Source organism: Nelusetta ayraudi, unplaced genomic scaffold (genome assembly GCF_046127955.1).
Source record: "Nelusetta ayraudi isolate G7.1 ecotype Tasmania unplaced genomic scaffold, CSIRO-AGI_Nayr_v1 ptg000136l, whole genome shotgun sequence".
Lineage (NCBI taxonomy): Eukaryota > Metazoa > Chordata > Actinopteri > Tetraodontiformes > Monacanthidae > Nelusetta > Nelusetta ayraudi.
Genome location: NW_027466186.1, coordinates 7,170,073 through 7,188,939, shown reverse-complemented (window position 1 = coordinate 7,188,939; position 18,867 = coordinate 7,170,073). Strand labels below are relative to the sequence as shown.

The window sequence follows — 18,867 nt, the reverse complement described above, 5'->3', positions numbered from 1 at the left end:
AATCTTATTTGGGTTTCAAAATATTTGGCCTCAGAGACAGAGATACAAATAAATGGAAATTATTTGTTGCTTATCGGTTTTAAGACAAAATAAGAAAGCCAAACTTCTTGTACTCTGGATGTGTTGCAGTAGACGTCGTCTAGTGGAAACATCCAGTTTTGAGCTGGATGGAACAGTGCACGTGCAGCACGTGGGTAACTCTACCAAAATAAACTACACAACACGAGACTTACTGCAATAACACATTAGAAATGCATGAGGTGTCCGGAAACTTTCCTTCATTGTGAATTTACCTTGAAAAGATGAACAGAAAAACCATAGAGAAGTGTTTATATTATTTTATCGAGGGCCGCAGCTTTCCAGAAAAACTAGTCGTATAAAGAAACAGTCTTGGATGTTTATGTCCCGCGACACTCGGGACAGTTTGGAATGCGGTTTATGTAGTGAGAGTGCAGCTGTCTGTTATCATATTGAGTGTGAAAGCACATCCTCATGTGTGATTGCTGGATGTCTGTTCCCCTTTGTCTCCACGTCCGTCTCCTGGTGACAGCAGCACGTTGTTTTCTTTTCTTTTCCCTTTTTTTTCTTTTTTTTTTTTTCTTCATTGGGCACCGGCGCCGTAAAAGACGGACTCGGACTAGGACTAGGCGAGCTAATGAAACGGAGGCTCACAGAGCGGCGCAAGCGGCGCGGCAGTGCACTGACCACTTGGCTCCTGCGGCAGTGAGATTAATGTGGAGCGCTGCACTGCTGGGCAGGTGGCAGCTGCACCAGGAAGTAGGTCCAAAGCAGGGTGAAGGAGCGCGGCGCTTGCCGGAGCTGCCCAGACACTGGACCATCAGATGAATGTGACGGCTGGCTGGGTGACAGCCCAGAATGAAACGCAGAGCAGGTGGAGGCTGCAGGGAGAGAGAGAGAGAGGGACACAGAGAGGGAGAGGGAGAGAGAGAGGAGGGGAGCCGGGGGAGGAAAGGTGAAAAAGTGACTTTGGTATAAACAGTCGGCGTGTTTACTCTGCGTTTTTACTTCTTTCTTTTTTTCCCTCTCTTATGCGCATCTGTGGCGCCGCTGCTGCAAAGGTTGCCTTCTGCTTCTCAGTCACAGCTTCCTTTGTGAAGCACACTTGAAAACACTTTCCGGTGTGAAGAAGAAGATTTTTCTTTTTCTTCTCTATTTTTGCATCGTAATCGGCTGCTTCACTTTAAAGTTTTGAAAGAAAAAGCAAAGTGCAAATGGGTCTGTCTGTCTGTCTGTCTAGCTATCTGTCTATCTATCTATCTATCTATCTATCTGTCTATCTGTCTATCTATCTATCTATCTATCTATCTATCTATCTGTCTATCTATCTATCTACGCACCAGTCTTTGGGAAGCACTGCGATGCTAATTGTTAACATTTATATGATCTAGTTACATTTATTTGTCATCCTGATCAGCTGATCAACAGGGCCAGTGATTGGTCCTGATGCTCCTGCAGCCGTCGGGCAACTTGCTCACCTTCATCCATGAGAAACGCTGTGTGTCACGAGGGTTTATCTTCCCCTGGGGAGGGGGTGCGGTGGGGAGTGAGAGGGCGATATTGTGTTTTAGTGTCGGTGCCGAGCTGACTGTCGACTCTTTTAAAAGTCTGGAGGTCCAGATGTCTCATGAATTCACTCGGTGCCCTCGTTGTTTAGTGTTACGACTCGTCTATCTGAGCGCTTGCCCTCTTTTCCCAGAGAGATTTCTCGTTGTTTTTTTCCCCCACCGTGGTTCTCCTCCTCCGGGCGCGTCAGCTGCGGTGGTGAGGATGTCTGTCTGTCTGTCTGTCTGTCTGTCTGTCTGTCTGCCTTCTCTGGCAAGCTTTTGTGATGCGCGGGGACGGGAGGTTCTCCCTCCCGTCCCCGCTCGCCCAGTTCGCCTCTTCCTCTTTCTGACTCTGCGTCCGCCGTCATGGAGATTTGCTGCTCTCACCGACGTGACAGACACTCAGGGGTGGCTGCTCCGTCACTTAGCATTAGACGAGCTCAACGGTAGCATGAAATCAGCCTTTTATTTAACCTTCCACTTGTTTTTGTTTTTTCCTGCTTCGTACCTGGATGCCAACTTTAATTTGACTCGTCACATTAAAAACCCTGAAAAGTTATTTTCCCATCCTGCTGCTTCGGGCGAAGGCAGCTCAGTTGATTTCACAAGAGAATCTTGTGTTTTGCTTGCTGCTTGTTACACTGATTTGAATGGCGGCGCAGTGAGGAGGCTCATCCACAAAGAGCTCATTTCACGTCTGTTGCCCCAAATTGTGTGAAAAAAAGAAAAACCCTTTCCTTGGATTTAATCAAATCGTACTTCAGGTGACGCTGCAAAGCCGGTTTGATTGTTAAACCTCAGTTTCACCGCCTGAAGTTAGACGTTAAGTGGTGCAACTGCTGTCAAGGACAATTATGCATACAGGGAAAAACTTTAAAACGTCTTTTCAAGATCATTTGACTTTTTGAAATATACGTACCATTATTACAGCGAGTCATAAGTCATAAAGTGCTTTCAAATACAATATGTATATATATATATATATATATGTATATGTATATATATATATATATATGTATATATGTATATATTTTTTTTATGTATATATATATATACCCACGCACACACACATGCACGCACACTCACGCATCATATAATAATAGAGCACACAGCCACTAAAGTCTTAATTTTCCTGAAAGAGCTGCGGTGAGAACCTGAGCACTAAGAGCAGAGCGAGGACAGAACAATAAGAGCTGCGCAGGTCTGAGCAGCAGGGAGCCCCATAAACCCTGCTATGTTTAAGGAGGTCGGTAATGTTGATGGGGGCGTGGCCCCTCAGTCTTCAAAGGTCAGAAGCAGCAGCAGCACTTTATAAAACTCTCCAGAACTTTGCTTGGAAACTCGTACAGAATCAGAACCAGAGCTGTGAGATCCTCCCACCCGCTCCCTTCATTTGTCCAACTTTAATCCACCTCCAAAAGAACAATTTATGGGATTTGTGCATCAAGCGGTGCAGCGATGTTTCCCTCCAACCTTCCCGTGTGACAACGCTTTGTTGTCACGTCAAACTAATTTGTCTGCGGCCTTCACAAAAAATGAGCCAGCCAGGCTGTAATTGTAAGCCCCTTTTTTCCTTTGTGTAAACAAGCGCAAAGCGATTCCAGATAGAGGAGCAGAAGAGAAGGATTTAGGGAGAGATGGGAGGTAGAACGGGGAAGGAAGAGACTTAATTAACCAAACTGAACTCCGTCTTGCTGTCATGTGACCCTTTGTGTCGTTGCTGGGCTCCTCCAGGTACAGGAAGTGAGTGTTTGTGAGAGTGACAGACGAACGCGGCAGGTGTTGCCGTCACTGTTGTTATTCTTTCTTATCGGCAGTTTGACTCAAATCTAAAACAGACATGAAAAAAAAAAAAAAACACTGAAAGGAGACCAGAGCGTCTTTATGTGTTCGTCTTTGTTCACGTCGCACTTGATTGCTGGACTTTGCAGCCTTTGAATGAAGTCCGAGGTCGTCTTCCCGCCTTCTGCAACCACACTGGCAGAGTTCAGTCGCTTTCCTGGCGACTGATCTGATCAGACGACACAGACTGAAGCAGCAGAGCCAGTGTGTGAATCTCACTCTTTTCAATGGCTGCATATTTTATCGGCCAAGCAGGTTTCTTAGGTGTCTTCTTAAAAAAGAAAAGAAAAGTGAGAAATGTTGAAGGGTTTCAAGGTGGGAAAAATGTTACTTCTAAGCACGCACACACAATCACGCACGCACACACACACACACTCTCGAAACCTTTAAAGATCTTTGAAAGTGTTGTCTCTAATTTGCCAATTTAGCAAGCAGAAAGCAAGTTGGCGCTCTGGCAGCACAAAGCCTGGCAATGTGAAATGAGGAGCTCTAGGTTGAATTTACGTTGTTTTCTTTGTTGAGCTGTTTTTTTTTTTTTTTCAAATTTGCTCTGACCTTCTTGCTTTTCCAATATCACACTCTAAAACTCCTCGTATAAAAACAGTGAAAAATGTTTACACAGAAAAGGTTGTGGTAAAAATTCAAAGTTACGCTAACTAAACTTTATCTATAGGGGCCCTTAATTCCGACCCTGGCAGCCTCTCTGGAATTCCGGGGAAGTGGCCCCCGGAAGGTCCTTGGAAAATCCTCCAAATACTTCCTCAAGGAGGTGTACAAGCTCCTGAATTAGAAGTTCACCTCCAAAGCCTTTATGAATCACGTCCCAGTACAGATGAATTAATGATGCAGCTCGCAGGAGGGGGCGTGAGGGGGGGAAAAAAACAGATTACGACTTATGGTAAGGTCACAGCGTATTACCACTGTAAAAGTGAGCTGTGTCAAAAGCATTTTATATCGAATCCATTCAACTTTGTTTTTAATTAGTTGTCCGACTCGCTGTCTGTTGATTAAGTATTTAATCCTCGGATCGTTACAGCCGCCGTGCCGAGTTAAAACAATGCGGCACATTTGGCTCAGTTTTAAATCTCATTACAAGCCGAGTTCAATGGGAAGCGTCTCGGCTGCGGCCGCCTTGGTCTCCTCGTCAGGCTCGCTGTTGGACGCTCAGGCCGGAGACACATTGTGGCGTCCTTCAGCCGTCACGGCCGCCATCCGTGACACATTTTGATTCGGCGGATCTGAACGAGCCTGTGATGAAACAGATGTTGGAAGGGAAGCAAGAAGCAAGAAGTGGAGACGGAGCGTTTGCACATTTATTTTATTTTTTCATAAGACGTGGATGTTTTCGTGGCACTCCTACCTGAGAAAAGAGGTCAACTCAAACTAGTCCAACGTTGTGGGGAAGAGAAAAAAAACAACTCAAAATTTAAGCCAATTAAAGCAGAGTCCCTTTTTTCAGTAGTGTGAAGTGGAAGTTAGCTCCCCTCCTCCCCACCGTAAACCCACAGGAAATGGCAAGCGGAATAATTGATGTTCTCTATCGTTTTTTTTTTTTTTTTTTTCCTCTGCTGAAGGAGAAACGAGGCACAAGAAGCTCATGTGGTTTTTGTCTTGCCGTCCTTGTTTTCCCCCTCAGATAACCTGAGAGCGACGGCGAACCGGCTGCTACTATCGAATTTTTTTTTCAGTCTTATTCCACTGACATCTGATATACTTTTATCAGAAAACCCACCGCCGCCGATGAAATATTACTACTGGCCCCTTTAAAGTGAGTGGTGGGAGGAAAAAAAAAAAACAATTTTGCCCCCGAATCTCAAAGCTTGAGTGATATCTTGAATTCAGTATGAAACCGGCCTTTGTGTCATTGTTCACCCTTGTGAGATGAAAGGAGAAAAGCTCTGTGCAACTTTACCTCATTTGAATTACAATATGAAAATGATTGGAGGAAGATTTTCAAAAAGGAAAGGGGAGTTTTTTTTTGCTGAATGGACCAGAGCCACTTCACTTTTTTTTTTGATGATGCCTGAGATGTTCTGGGCTTGATAAGAAAAAAACCCACCCAGCTATTTTGTGTGCATCACGGGTCGTAAAAAGTTCACAAACAATCAGCCAAACTTGAAGTATTACACTCTGTGGGGAGTCTCATTCTTTTTCCGCCTCCCCAGGAGAGCAGAGAAGCGGCACTCGGAGATCTTTGAGTTGCTCCGTTAGCATATTTGGCTACCGTTTGCCCCGGAGCTCTACTGTACTGGTGCACCTGCCTCGCCAACTCTTTCTTTTCTCAATCTATTTTCCCCCGGCCCCTCTCGGCTGTGCGGGGCCCCATCCAGCCACCAGGGTTGAGTTATTAATGCCTGGGGAGGCAGAGAGATGATTTCATTGCGTATTCAGGTGCGGTGGATGGATGGCTTTCAGTGGAGGCCGGGGGGGGAGGAACTGCCGAGGAGGAAGGAGAGCCTCTGTGGAGAATAAATATACCTGTCTGCCGCTGATGCATCGGGCCGCGCTCGCCGCAATGCAAATCAGGCCTGGATTCCTCCCTCGGACTGCCTCCAGTGTTACTCAGCCGCTCCCACCTGGATCCCCAAGCGCACGTTCGCTCACTGCAGATGAGGCTCTCGGCGAGGAGTGCGGGAGCGCTACATCGCCGCCTCCTCCTCCTCTTCCTCCTCCTCCTCCTCCTCCTCGGCCACCCTTCCATTTGTTGAGGATGAGATGACAGCTTGTTGGCGCTTTGCCTCCTGGCTGCATTTCTCAGGTGACTCGCTGGGTCCCGCTGCGAGTTACCCGTTCTGATCGGCGGGTAATTAAGGGCACGTGTCAACGTGTGTAACGTTTCAAGCGGAGGTGGTTGATGGCTTTACAGCTGTCGGCGCTGCACCAGGTGGTGGCATAACTGTGTGGCTGTTTTTTTTTTAAATCATTAATATAATGTCAAAAATAAAGCGCATTAATGCCACCCTTGGAAAAAAAAAAAAAAAACAGGGCTCAGTTTCATGTTGTAACGTGAAATTATCACGTTTTCACGTGATTGTTATCACAAAATAATGTCAAGTTGATTGAAAAGGGACCCACAATAGGACAGCAATTCAAAGGACCTTTGGCGTTCTAGAAATCTAGTTGAATTTAGCTCTATAATCTGTGTACGAATACAATAAAGCACTGATCCAGATCTTCGGCGGTGCCTTTGGTCAAGGGCACAGACGAGTAGCACGGTACATGTTTTTGATGGGTGTGGGGGAGCGAACGGAGCACTCACAGAAAACCCACATGCAGACGTGGGGAGAAGATGGAGGCTCAACACAGAAATTCCCTCCTCACTGGGGGAATTGAACACAGGTGATGGTGCTAACTGCTACACCGCCGCGCTGCCATACAGAGAAAGCATGTCGCAGTTTCCATGTGGGAAAGGTCATCCAGGTTTTCAAGTGTTGTCTGACCTAATTTTTTTCTGTCAGGGTGAAGTCATGAAAGAAGCTCCATGTTCTGGGCTGGAGTAGATGCGAGATACTAGTTGCAAATATAAAATCTTTGATCATTTGTTATTAGAGAAGGACACCACAGTGGCTTTTTTAATGCGTCAAGTCTTTATTTTATTCCATTTTCTACACCCCATTTCCATTCCATTCTACTATTAGGCCTTAAAGAAAAACAATCATAAAAAAAGTTTTCCCCTCTCTTCCTTTTTCATCGGAGCACTGATGAACCTTGATTTCTTGAGTGTCCTGAGCCGTCGTGGGATGAAAAGATCGACAGGCTGATCTCCTGCCGTGACTCCAATGAGGAGACAAATGTGACTTGGGTGCGTGATTGAGGGGACCTGCAGGAGTGGTGACAGCCAGGCATGGTAATTTAAAAGGCCAACTCCTGGCGCAGAAACATCAGTCGAGTCATTGATTGTCCCATTTGGACTAAACATCGGCACTTTGCCGAGCTCGCCTGCTTCTCTTCCTGAGTCACGGCGGTTGCCAGCGAACAATTTTGTGAGTCGCTCCGGCGGGCTGGAGGTCGTGATAGAGGCGGGAGCTCATATTCAGCTGTTAAAAACTGCACGCGGGTTATGATGAGATAATGAAAAACAGTGTGAGTCCCTAACAGGTTTGTTTTTATTGTTTGGAAGACTATACGATAACAGATGCTATAACTGTTTGCTTCGAGTTTTGAAAGGTTTCGATGCTGCACTTCAATGAGCTGAATGCATTTATGGGGTTGTTTATTTTATTTTTTTTATTGCTTCCCATTTATGTGGCCAAACATCTGAATTTACCGGCTGCTTGCGGCTTCATTAATCTAAAGAGGCATTCTGATGATGATGAGGCTGACTGTTGAAACAAATAAAATGCTTTATAATGCAGGATTATCTCTAGGTTTCCCACCACTGGTTGTATTTGAACTGCAGCATGCACAATGCGATTGTTGTATGGTCCTATTGAGCTGGTATCAAATGATTATCCTGTGTGTGTGTGTGTGTGTGTGTGTGTGTGTGTGTGTGTGTGTGTGTGTGTGTGTGTGTGTGTGTGTGTGTGTGTGTGTGTGTGCGGATGTGCAAATTATTTGGCTAATTTCCACTGGTATTTTCACACACAGCTGTCCGAGGATTTACGGACGCATGCCACCATTTGTCTCTTCAAAGAAATGCTGCTGATTAAAATCTGCGCCGCTTCCTGCACCCCCCCCCCTCCTTCCTGCTATTGTCCTCCGTCGTTTCATTCCACTCACTCCCCTCAGTGAACCTTTTCTCCAGTCGGCGAAAAGATTAACTGCAGTGTTTCAGATCAAACGATTGCTCCGTGTATGTGAGGAGCGATCGCTCTTTTTCTTTGAAATATTACAGAGGGGGAGGAAAAAAAAGGTTCCCAATTTGACATTGGACGAGGCGGTCTCGACTGCAGCTCTGTAATTTCTAGAAGTCACCTTAACTGTTCCTGATACTCTGCAGTACAAAATCTCAGCAACTCCATCGATTTCTCTCCCCCCCCCCCTGCCCCCCCCCCGCCGGCCCCTCCACTACCACCACCACCACTGCCGCCACCGGTGTTTGATTTATTCAAGTAGAAAGCTGTCAGAGTCGCGGCACCTTAAATAAGCTTAGACCAACATCCTTGTGCCTAAAACATATGCAAATAACCAGGATAAGCAGACGCTCTGACAAGAGGCGCTCCGCATTTGCCGAGTGACACTCTAATTAGAAAAGCCAGGCAGGGGGATTATAGGAGTAAACAGAGGCACAGATACAAATTGCGAGATGAAGGGCCGACATGTGACACCAGTGGCCAGTGGCCGACCGGCGGCCCTCCACTCGACGTGGACCTGCTCAACTCGGGGTGCTTTTTTTTTTTTTTTTTTTTTTTTTTTTTTTTGCACGTATTCCCAGGAACCTGTTCGACGACTTAGGCAAACAAACTGTCGCCCGACTTTACATCCCCGGTGAGAGGAGCTGCCGAGGCTTCCCGTTCTCCGACGGCGTTCGTGGCGTCACTTTTCAGGGGGCAAAGCTGAAGTAATCTGAGTCTGCTGTGAAGTCTCGAGAGGCGTTTACTGACTTAGGGGAGCGATCTGCGACGGTGCCGCTGACGGTAAACTTGCAAATGAGCGTTTAAACGGCAGGAATAAGATACAGTTTTTTTTTCTTTTTTCCATCTACCCACCATCATCATCATCATCATCCTCATCATCTTCCTCTTCATCGTCCTCAGTCCTGTTTCATTAAGATTCCTCTCCGTTCGATTCGACACTTCTAAGCCGCTGCTGCTTCCTCTAACAGCCGTGCAAAGGCTGAAAGGCTGTTTTGAAATGTTGCCCGTTTGGCTGGCTGGTTCCTTTTCTTTTATTTCATAAGTCATTTCAAAACATGTTTTACATGCAAAAGCACGACAATTGCGTACTGGGGAGCTGGCAGCGCGATGAAGTGGAGGCAGAGGGTTTGGACAAAGATAAAACAGTTATCATATGGCAGCGTGTTTTGGCGAGTGTGTCGGGTGAATTACAAGACGGCTTGAGGAATTTGCAGGCGTCCGTCAGAATGCCGAGAGGATCCCGAGTCCTGATTGGCTGCTTCGTGCTCGTACGGTCAGTGCTGCTTCGCCAGACAGTTGGGGATGGTATGTTGCGGATGATTATGTGATATAACACAGTTTAGTTTTTTTTCTTTTTTTATATAAAGGCAGTCAAAGATCCAATCCAGGGGAGCAGGATTATCCAATAATTTCCATTGAGGCATCTGCATACCTGGCATGGGCGTGATGTGTCACTGCGGAGAGAATACTTTCCCTTCCAGCCAGTTTGTGCAATTCCACCGCGCTGGGAACGCGTCTCTGAAGTGTCCCTAAAGCGCTCCGCTGCGCTCCAGATATGTGCTGAGTCTATTTTCAAGCGCCGTCGCTCCCCGTTTGCATCAGTTTATGTAGATGAGATCAACTCCAAACAGGAAATTAAAGGTACACAGCATCTGGTGCATTTTCGAAAGACGCAGCACAATGCACGCGGGCCTTCGATTGTAAATACGTGCTCGTGTACAGTTTTTCATCCAAATAGTTAACAGCAGGATTTAGAACTGATTAACTGGGTCAGGAGATGGATGTGATTGAATGGTAATCGCACTTGGTTGCGAGAGCAGATTTTTTTTTTTTTCCTGGCAGAGCGATATTGAAGCCAACAGCCGAGCAACTTCAACGGAATCTGTTTTTGCATTGGGATTCATCTGTACTCATTAAAAGCTGTTTGTGAGTTTACAGTTTAGCTCCAGTTGTGGCACATTTCTGCGACACACACACACACACACACACACACACACACACACACACACACACGCATGCACACACACACACACATCGTTGGTCACCCCAGAATGACTTTGCAGGCAGCTTTCAATGTGGACGCTTCCAGTGGAAATTGGGTTTGACTTGTTTCTAAATGTAACCTTTAAAGAAACTAAGCGAACCTAATGGGAAACTCTCATGCAAATGTTTTGACAGCAAATGTGGACGGACTTTTTAGCGGCTGTTGGACTGAACGATGCTGTAAGGAGAAAAAATAAAATAACATAATAAAAAAAACGCCCATTGGTCCTTCCAGAAGAAGGTGAGGAGGGAATGGGCTGCTGGTGATGGATGAGCCAATGTCCCCGTCGGTCGGGAGATGACATTCCCGGGGCAGCGGCTGGGCCTTACGTCGCCGCTCCCTCCTTCTGGATGATGAGACTCTTCTGGGGGAGGAGTCGGCAAGCTTCATTTACCCGAGCAGCGGGGAATAATATAGTGCCGGCGTTTGGACGTGTCGGGTCCCATATCTGGGACCGTTCTATTAGAAATAGACCCCAGTGTGGGACAATTAACCCCTGGCCTCGGCAGCAGATCTGCGCAGTAACAGCCGAGCGCCGGACGATAAATCAAACCCGGGGGGAGAGGCCGGCTCTCTCTCACCCCCCCCCCCCGCCCCCCCCCACCGCTCCACTGCTGCCGCCGCCCGATGGGCCTCCAGCTCGCTCCGGCTCGCTCCCCTCCACTTAGGCCACAGTGTTATCGCATCATCACTGGAGGTGCAGGGGTGAGGCGGCAGGTCGGCTACGGCTAACTGTGTGTTATCGTGCCTCGGCAAACGCACCATTGCAAGAACGCTCAGGAACGACGCTCACTACCTCGGTGCTTTTAACACGTCAGCATCAGTTTTGGAGCAAAGAGCAAAAACTGCAGACAAAAAAAAGCTGAAATGTTTCCTACATTGGACGACTAAATGAAAAGGTTTCATTTGTATTTATGATTGATGTCACAAAATCTAAATATCACCATTTCTGCTGGACATGCCCCTCTGTCCCTTATAAGCACTTCACATGACATTACAGTACATTCCAATGTCTTATCAATCGTATGGCTTGCCTCATGACTAGTTGGTGTGATGGACCCTCTTTGTGATGAAGACCACCAGCTGATTCTCTCCTTTAACACAATTGTTGCTGGAGTCTACACTTCTTTATATTGTCTCCATACAACATGGAAGCTGCCCAGGAAACTGCAACATCAGCGTAGAATAGATGTTCTGTAGATGTCGATCCGGAAGTAGATTTTTGTGGCACAGAATCAATTCTTTTGATTTCAATAACCTTTGACTGCATCCATGTTCCGTAAAGCCTCTCCTCTCATTCTTCAGTAACATATATTACCATGAAGTGAACTAATGTTGCCCGGTGCTCTGCGTTCTCTGCAGTGTCTGCGTCTCTGCATTATTGTATGTTGGAGAGAAGCAGTTAAATGCTTGTTTAGGAACAAAGTTCAGAAGCCAGTTGTTAAAGATGTCTTCTAAACCATTTGAGATCACAGGACCACGGCAGTGGTCACGTGCTAAATATTAGATGCCTCGTGCCCACTGGGTTCGTTCGTGTTTGGGAAAGTCCTTTCAACTTTTTAATCCCCCCGAGTTCCCCGGGAGCTCTCGGCGCAGCAGTCAGCCAGCTGGACGTCAAGTTGCTCAACAGAGGGACTGATGGACATCTGCAGTGCTGTTGGCTTGCTTTTAAAATATTCCCACACTGCCTTTTTTATCCCCAGACTTCACAACATGCCTTTACTTATCTCTGTTGTGTAATGTGTATAAAGTATTACTGTTGACATTAGTAGTGCATGAAAATACAACTTTTCCCGTCTGGTGGTAAGGAGTTCCTTGACATCTCCCTGTGCACGCTGTTGCCATCACACTGCAAAAAAACTCAAAACAAAATCCCAGTCCTTGGAGAGACATGTTCGCAGCTCCATATAGACATTGGTGCTGGCAGCTGCATTCACCAGGCTCAGTTGTGGAGAAACTAATTTAAATCAGCAGCGGGGAATGTTCGCTTCGCGTCGACGCTAACGGCAACTCGGCGTCAGTACGGCTAAGAGAAAAATGAGGCTGATCTGTGGGAGGGAGTCCAAAACTCCCAAGACCGCAGACTTCCATTTACCAGCTTCAAAAGTAATGAGAGCTCGCTCGCTCTCTCTCTGACTCTCTCTCTCTCTCTCTCTCTCTCTCTCTCTCTCTCTCCCTCTCTCTCTCTCTCTCACACACACTCTCTCTCTTTCTCCTCGTTGCTGAAACCACACCGAGCTAATGATGCGTTGAACGCTGTTAGTGAGGTCACCGTCTTGACATGGGAGAGTTTAACTTCAGACCCAGCCTGGTTTTATGGGGAATGAGAAAGAAAGATGTAGCCCGGTGCCAAGCAGTGGAACAACTGAGTGCTGTGGAGGTGAAGCATGATGAGCAAATCAAATCAAATTGAAATGACGCCAGTTTCCTGCTCACCGCTAAATTGGTGGAAAGTCTTTTGCTCCACAAGCCTCCCGACATGCAGACAGGAAATGTAAGATGTCTTCAAACTGCTGGTGTGGCGACTTCCAAAAACTCTGAAGACGACTGAATATCAACTTATTTTTTTGAAAACCCTGTCAGTTACACCATGTTTTTTTTATTAGAAATTCAGTGATATTTGGAATGTTTCCAGAAGATTGTTGGCTGAGTAGTGAAGGGGGGAATTTTTCATTTGGTTCAATCATTATTTTAAAAGGATAAAAATGCTGAAAAGCAAAATCTGGTTAAACGATTTATGTGAATTCCCCAAATACAGGGACGGTTCTTGTGATCAGCATGATCAATGTTTTTTGAAGATCAAAATATACTATAGGTGTTTTTTTTTCTCTTTGCAAATCTGTGGTCTCCAGGTTTTTTCACATGGACCACAGACAAACTGCTATTTCAGACTCAAACCTCAAACCTGTGCATGTAAATTTGATTGTAGAGAGCTGTCAGGCACAATGTGTTTGTATTCAATCCCAGTATAGCGCTAATGATCTCAATGTTTGCAGCTAGTTTGTAGCATTTCTTTTTACCTCAATTTTTTTTTCTAAAAAGCTGCTCAGGCATTTAACATAAACTCTTTAATCTTTATTCCATATATATGCAAGAATCACCTGCAATTACAGGTATTTCACAAAGGAAGGCACGATTAGTAGTTTTGTGTTAAATCTGGAACTCACACTTCTTGGTGCACCACCACATATGAGATGATTCAGTGTTCATTTAGCTTCCTTTCCGTCCACACAAGGAAACTCATAGTGACGGCAAACAACAGGGCCGTTCCGCCTCTATACGGTCGTCTGCATAGTGCAGCATCAGCTGGTTCTTTTTTTTTCTCGAACCGGTTCTCGATTTGTCAGCAGATGCTGGCAGACGGCTCTTGCGACCGCCTGCTCAAAACAGCATATGTTAAATAATTTAATCACACACGTGTTTCCTCGGAGGCAGTCCGGGTGCTGCGGGAGGTGGCCGCTCCTGATTAAGCTTGCAGAAGGAGTCTGTCATGTCCTGAACCCACGAGTCAGGTTTTGTTTTATTTGTTTGGTTTTGTCTGTTGTCTCGTCACTTCCTGCTTTATCTTGAAATCCTGTTCCCTCGTGCATCGGTTGACTTGCCCTTCCGCTGGGTGCTTTCCCCAGACCCCCAGAGTCCAAGATGGCTCCCATTCATTTCAATGAAGTTACTCACCCAGCTCAGACGCTTAAAAAGGTTTTGACTTCCGCATTAATGGGCCCAAAGAGCATGCGCAGTAGTGTCACTTCCCATCATGTCTCCGTAACTCACATGATCTGTTTGGCCAATCAGAACGATTATGGAGAATGTCACTGACGAACATGTCAGGAATCACAACGCTAATCACAATGATCTGAAACACAGACACGTTTTGACGTCACACTGGGAATAAACTCTTTTCTGGTCTTTATCATTTTTTTAACGAGCAAAGGACCATAACTGAAAAATCTACTATAGAAAGATTTTCTATGACTCGCGTTTCAGGTCACAGTATTTACACAGCCATTTTAAAGGCGTTTATTTTTGTATTGCGGTCTATGGGGAAAATGCCCTTTGGGCCCTTGGGATTTTTATGCTGCAGTACCTCCAGTGACCACTGGGAAAATCGGTGTGTCGCAAAATTGGCAGTCCGGTATCCAGTTCTTATAATACATCCATGGTTTTCCTGCCTTGTCTGATTAGTCTTCCTCGTCCTCATTGCGTCCACCTATTCCCTGTTACCATGTGTGTATATAAAGTCCACGTCTTCCCTGATCTTGTGCCAGTTTGTCTTGTTGTTTCAACAGAGAGCCTTGTCATTGTATCAGGACTTTTTTCTGCCTCAATTTTTTACTTTTTGCCTCAATTTTGACAGTCTTAGTTTTGTTGATGCTTTGTGCATTTCATGCTCCAATTCCTCCTTGGAGTGATTTTCAGTTTTGTACCTTTTTGACGGTGTTGTTCCACATGAGTCCACATGAGCCATTCTGTGTTGAACGTTTTGCGTTTTGTGTTGATGCTTTTTGTCACCAAAGACTACTAATTTCAAACGAGCCGTGCACTTGGGTTTGGTTCCAACTGCCAGTCGTGACAGAATCCGTGTGCAAGCTTGTTTTCAAATCATCAACGCTGGAAATGAGGCGGAAAGTCCGAGCTTGCTGCGACCGGTGTGGGCGCTTGATCGCTTCGCCTCGGACTGTGTTCAAACCGACCCCAAACAAAGCACTCGTTGCGGCTTGCTCGCGCCATAAATTAGCCGTGTAAAAAGAGGAGCTTCTGTCCGAGTGGGCTGGTTTTATGCAGAGCAGGTCCAGCTATGGCGGCGACCCGTTAATGAGCGCATCAGCGCGGTCGTAAAATAAGGGAAATAATGAATCCCGGCCACATTTTTGCTCGGCTCTCGGCTTTTCACATCGAGCCCATTTGTTTAAATGGCGGATTAGGGGGACGAACGGGCGGCCACGCAGCGGCGGGCCGCGGTGGGGGTCACCTTCCGGACCTGATTCCGGGTCGTTCCAATCATTAGCGTGTCACATCTCGTGTCGCCCGGCGCCAATCACGGCGTCCGCTCCTGCGACTGGGGCCGCTCCAACGGGCCGCCGCTCCATTGTTGCCCTCGCTGCGATGGAAACAACGTGAAATATGGCAACAGATGCGGAGAGCAGCGACCGGAAACACATTAGTGGGGACCCGGGGGCTTGCCAGAGCCGCCACCGCCGCCATTAAACCTAATTTGAAAAAATTAGTTTTCTGGCACGCGGCAGAGGCAGGTTGCGAGGTGTTTTTGCAATCAGCACAATCCCCGGCGTCGCCTCCCCCCAACCCTCCCCCACCCCCTCCCAAATGTTGATGTAATGCTTTGTGTGTCCGTGTGATTGGCTTTTAGTTTGCCAGTGTTTGTAGGGAGTAATTCTCTGCCGGTGCGACGGCAATTATTGGGGTTTGCTAGGCTTTGTGTTTGTTTGCGTCAAGTCCTGTGTGATTACATCTCCTTGTATTTATCCGCGCTTTGAAACAGTTTCATCTCAACCGCCCTGTTTTCGCCTGCGACGTCGGTTTAATGGCCTCGTCTTCCAGTGGAGGCTTTATTGTGTGGCCGGAGCAGCCATCGACAAGTCAGAGTGCTTTCCAACCTCCAGAAGCTGCTAAATGTTGTTATACATTGTGCGATTCTGGTCACGGCGTCAATAACAGTGTTTTTTTACTTCTCTTTCTCTTCTTCTTCTCAGCTGTGGGCTGCACGTTTGAAGAGGATTCGGACCCCAACCTGTGCGACTTCACGCAGGGGGAGGACGACGACTTTGACTGGCTGTTGTTTCGGACGCACAGTTCGCCGTACGCCAGCGCCGACCTGCTGCGGGGTGAGTCTGAATGAATCTTACCTTATAAAAAGAGGCCCTAGGTCTTCGGTTGCCACCAAACCAGGTTTTCCACCCATTCTTTTGTGTCTGACTCTTTAAAAAAAAAATAAATAAATAAAAAATTGCGGCAGCCTTCAGAGGAGCCGCCACGGTTCATGAATCAGCTTTTCACGCGAGCCCCCGTGTCCGTTTCACTCTGACTTTGATGAGGCACTCGCTCCGGTTTTGTCAGCTTGCCGCTAACCTCGAGGATAATTTTATGTTAACCAGCCCCGGGGGACCAATGGAAACGAGCATTTTCCTGCCGTCCGCCTCTTTACTGGGGCGCCTCGACGAGGAAGACGGCATGCATAGTTAAAAAGGCGCTCCTCCTCCTCCCGCTTTAACAAATACCTGGAGGGAGCCGGCGGAGGAAGGAGTGCTGGTTCAGCTGCTCGGCAGAAACAGCAGCGGCGGCGGTGGGGGGCTGCTTCTGTGGAGACTGAGAATACAATCAGGGAACGAGGTTCTCTTCCGTCTTGTATTATTCTAATGAGAACGCGACCAACTGTCACGAAAAACAAAATGCGAACACGCACCTGGGTGCCTGTCGCAGACAAGGGGGCGCGACGGGACTCGTACCTTCGGCGGCGGTTCAGAGAGGAAGATTTCAGATTTCACGCAGGAGGAAAACAACTAAAAGACGCCGAGGGGACGCGATGCGAGGGCGACAAGACGGGCTGCAATCAGATAGAGGAGAATATTCAAAAAGAAATAATTGTAGGCCTGCGGTAGCGCTGCTTCCTTTTGGAAACTATTAGCTGGAGTAGCCTTTGAAAATGGTCAAGAACATCCTGCAGGCACAAATGGTGTTATTTTTCAAAGCCGCCGCAGTGATTTTTATTTATAGGATTAAAAACTCCATCTCGGCCGCAGGCGTCAATCCAAATAGAATTCTAGGCTTGATAAAACCGCTTTTCTGTTTTTCCCCCTTCACTCTTTTTTTCAAACATGCTAAACTCTTAAACTGCACCCCGCTCACCTCCACATCATCAGCATTCGAGCGCGAATCCGCCAGCAGCCGATTCGCGGCGGGCGATGGGATAATTAATACTTCTCCCTTCGGGTTTAATTAAAACTTACTGGCGTGACATTTAAACTGTTCTGGGGCCGTCAGCGGAACCGACTGGTGCAGGTGGAATGAGGCAGGTACTGTAATCTGCGCGGGACGAGGCGTCGACTCCCAATCGATCGGCGAGGAGCAGGAGACAAACTCACTTTAATTTATTATCTGCTCGCCCGCCCTCCCAGAGCCGCACCGAAGGCGGCGTATTACTCACCGCCGACTCCGTTCCCTCCTTTCTTACTCGCACTGTGACATTTTTAACCCCGTCACTCGGATCTGGATAAACCTGCGTGGGGAATTTATTTGTCCAAGTTTCCTTCTGCCGCTCTCGACTTAATCCCCCCCCCTCCCCTCCCGTTCACCCCCCCTCGCCTGCGTGTTGACGTCTAGCCATATTGTAATGGCCAGTCCAGGTGGGGCGGGATAAACAGGACTCTGTGAGATAAGGGTATTTGCATTGGAGCCGTATTAACTCTGCGGCGCCGAGGAACCAGCGTCGAGGGAAGATTAGTAAACAGAGCCCAGATAGCGGCAGGAGCTGGCGGCTCCCAGTGGAAATTAAGAGTCCCGCGCCGCTCCCACCAAATACAAAAAAAGACATTTGGGAGGAAAAGCAGACAGGATGTGGTGAAACCTTAATGAGACTGACTGGCCTCACTTCTTTCTTTCTTTTCTGTAAATATTTTGGTTCAGAGCAGAGATGCCTCAATGCAGTCGCACCCACCACTCCTGTTTGCGCTTTAATAAAGATGATGATGATGATGATGATGGTAACCTTGTGAGGAAGAGTGCCCTTGCAATAGCCAAATGCCGGCACTTTCCCTGAGAGGCGAATTCATTAACCAGGAGAAGTTTGTCCTCTGCGAGCATCCGTCATCGTTCTGTGGGCGGGAGTGGCCTTAGAAAGAAGCGGCAATCTGTCTCTGCTGCAGCGGTCATTAGCAGCATGTCAGACATGCGGGATCTGCTGTGGAGGAATGTTCAAAGGGGCGTAATGAAGATTGAAAAGGAAAACTTTACCGAACGGCACTTTGCAGTGCTGCAGCTGTTTTAGCTGCCTGCACACCTGTTGCTGCTGCACTTTCTAACATGCGTCTCCACCCTAAATAATAAAAAAAAATGATGACCGTCTTCTTCATTGGATTTGCTCCACTCTTCAGAATGGGTATCAAAAAAAGGCTCATTTTGAAATTCAATCACTTGTGATGTCACAAAGGGCTCTGGTAGCTCACAGCAGGTCTTCAGGAGCGTCTTAGATTTAGCAGGACGCTAAATTGGAACATTTTCTACGGAAGGCTGTCAACAGAGAGCTTAATGTGCTCCTCTTTTTGAACGATGCTAGAAAAGAACGCAGCGGCGGCTGCAGGGAGGGGAACCCGGCGCCTCCGTCGAGCTGTCAGACTTTTCTCAGCTCCCTCGTCTGCTGCGGTACACACAACAAAACAAAAGAATTCCCTCTGTCCCTTTTAAAGACACGCACCACTGTGAGAAGCGGCGCCACCTTCGGCTGGCCTGAAGCCGCTGCCGACGTGCGTCAGAAGTCTCGCCTCGTTTTTTCCTTGAAGGCCCCACGAAGCCCCTCGTCTGACTGTCGTGCAAATCATGTGTCTTGCATGAGCCGAGTGAGTCCAGCTGAGTCATGCCCAAGTCCTCCGCCGGTACTGAAGTAGCGGGT

At 47.2% G+C, this 18,867-nt stretch overlaps 1 protein-coding gene across 8 annotated transcripts in view; it reads left to right on the top strand.

The window, feature by feature from the left end:
- The window catches only part of ptprub (protein tyrosine phosphatase receptor type Ub), a 157,254-nt gene that overhangs the window by 31,299 nt on the left and 107,088 nt on the right, over window positions 1–18,867 (top strand). For all 8 annotated transcript variants that reach the window (XM_076012560.1, XM_076012559.1, XM_076012558.1 and 5 more), the window contains exon 2: window positions 15,956–16,087. In XM_076012560.1, coding sequence (XP_075868675.1) covers window positions 15,956–16,087 — 132 coding nt within the window. The remainder of the gene's footprint in view (window positions 1–15,955; window positions 16,088–18,867) is intronic.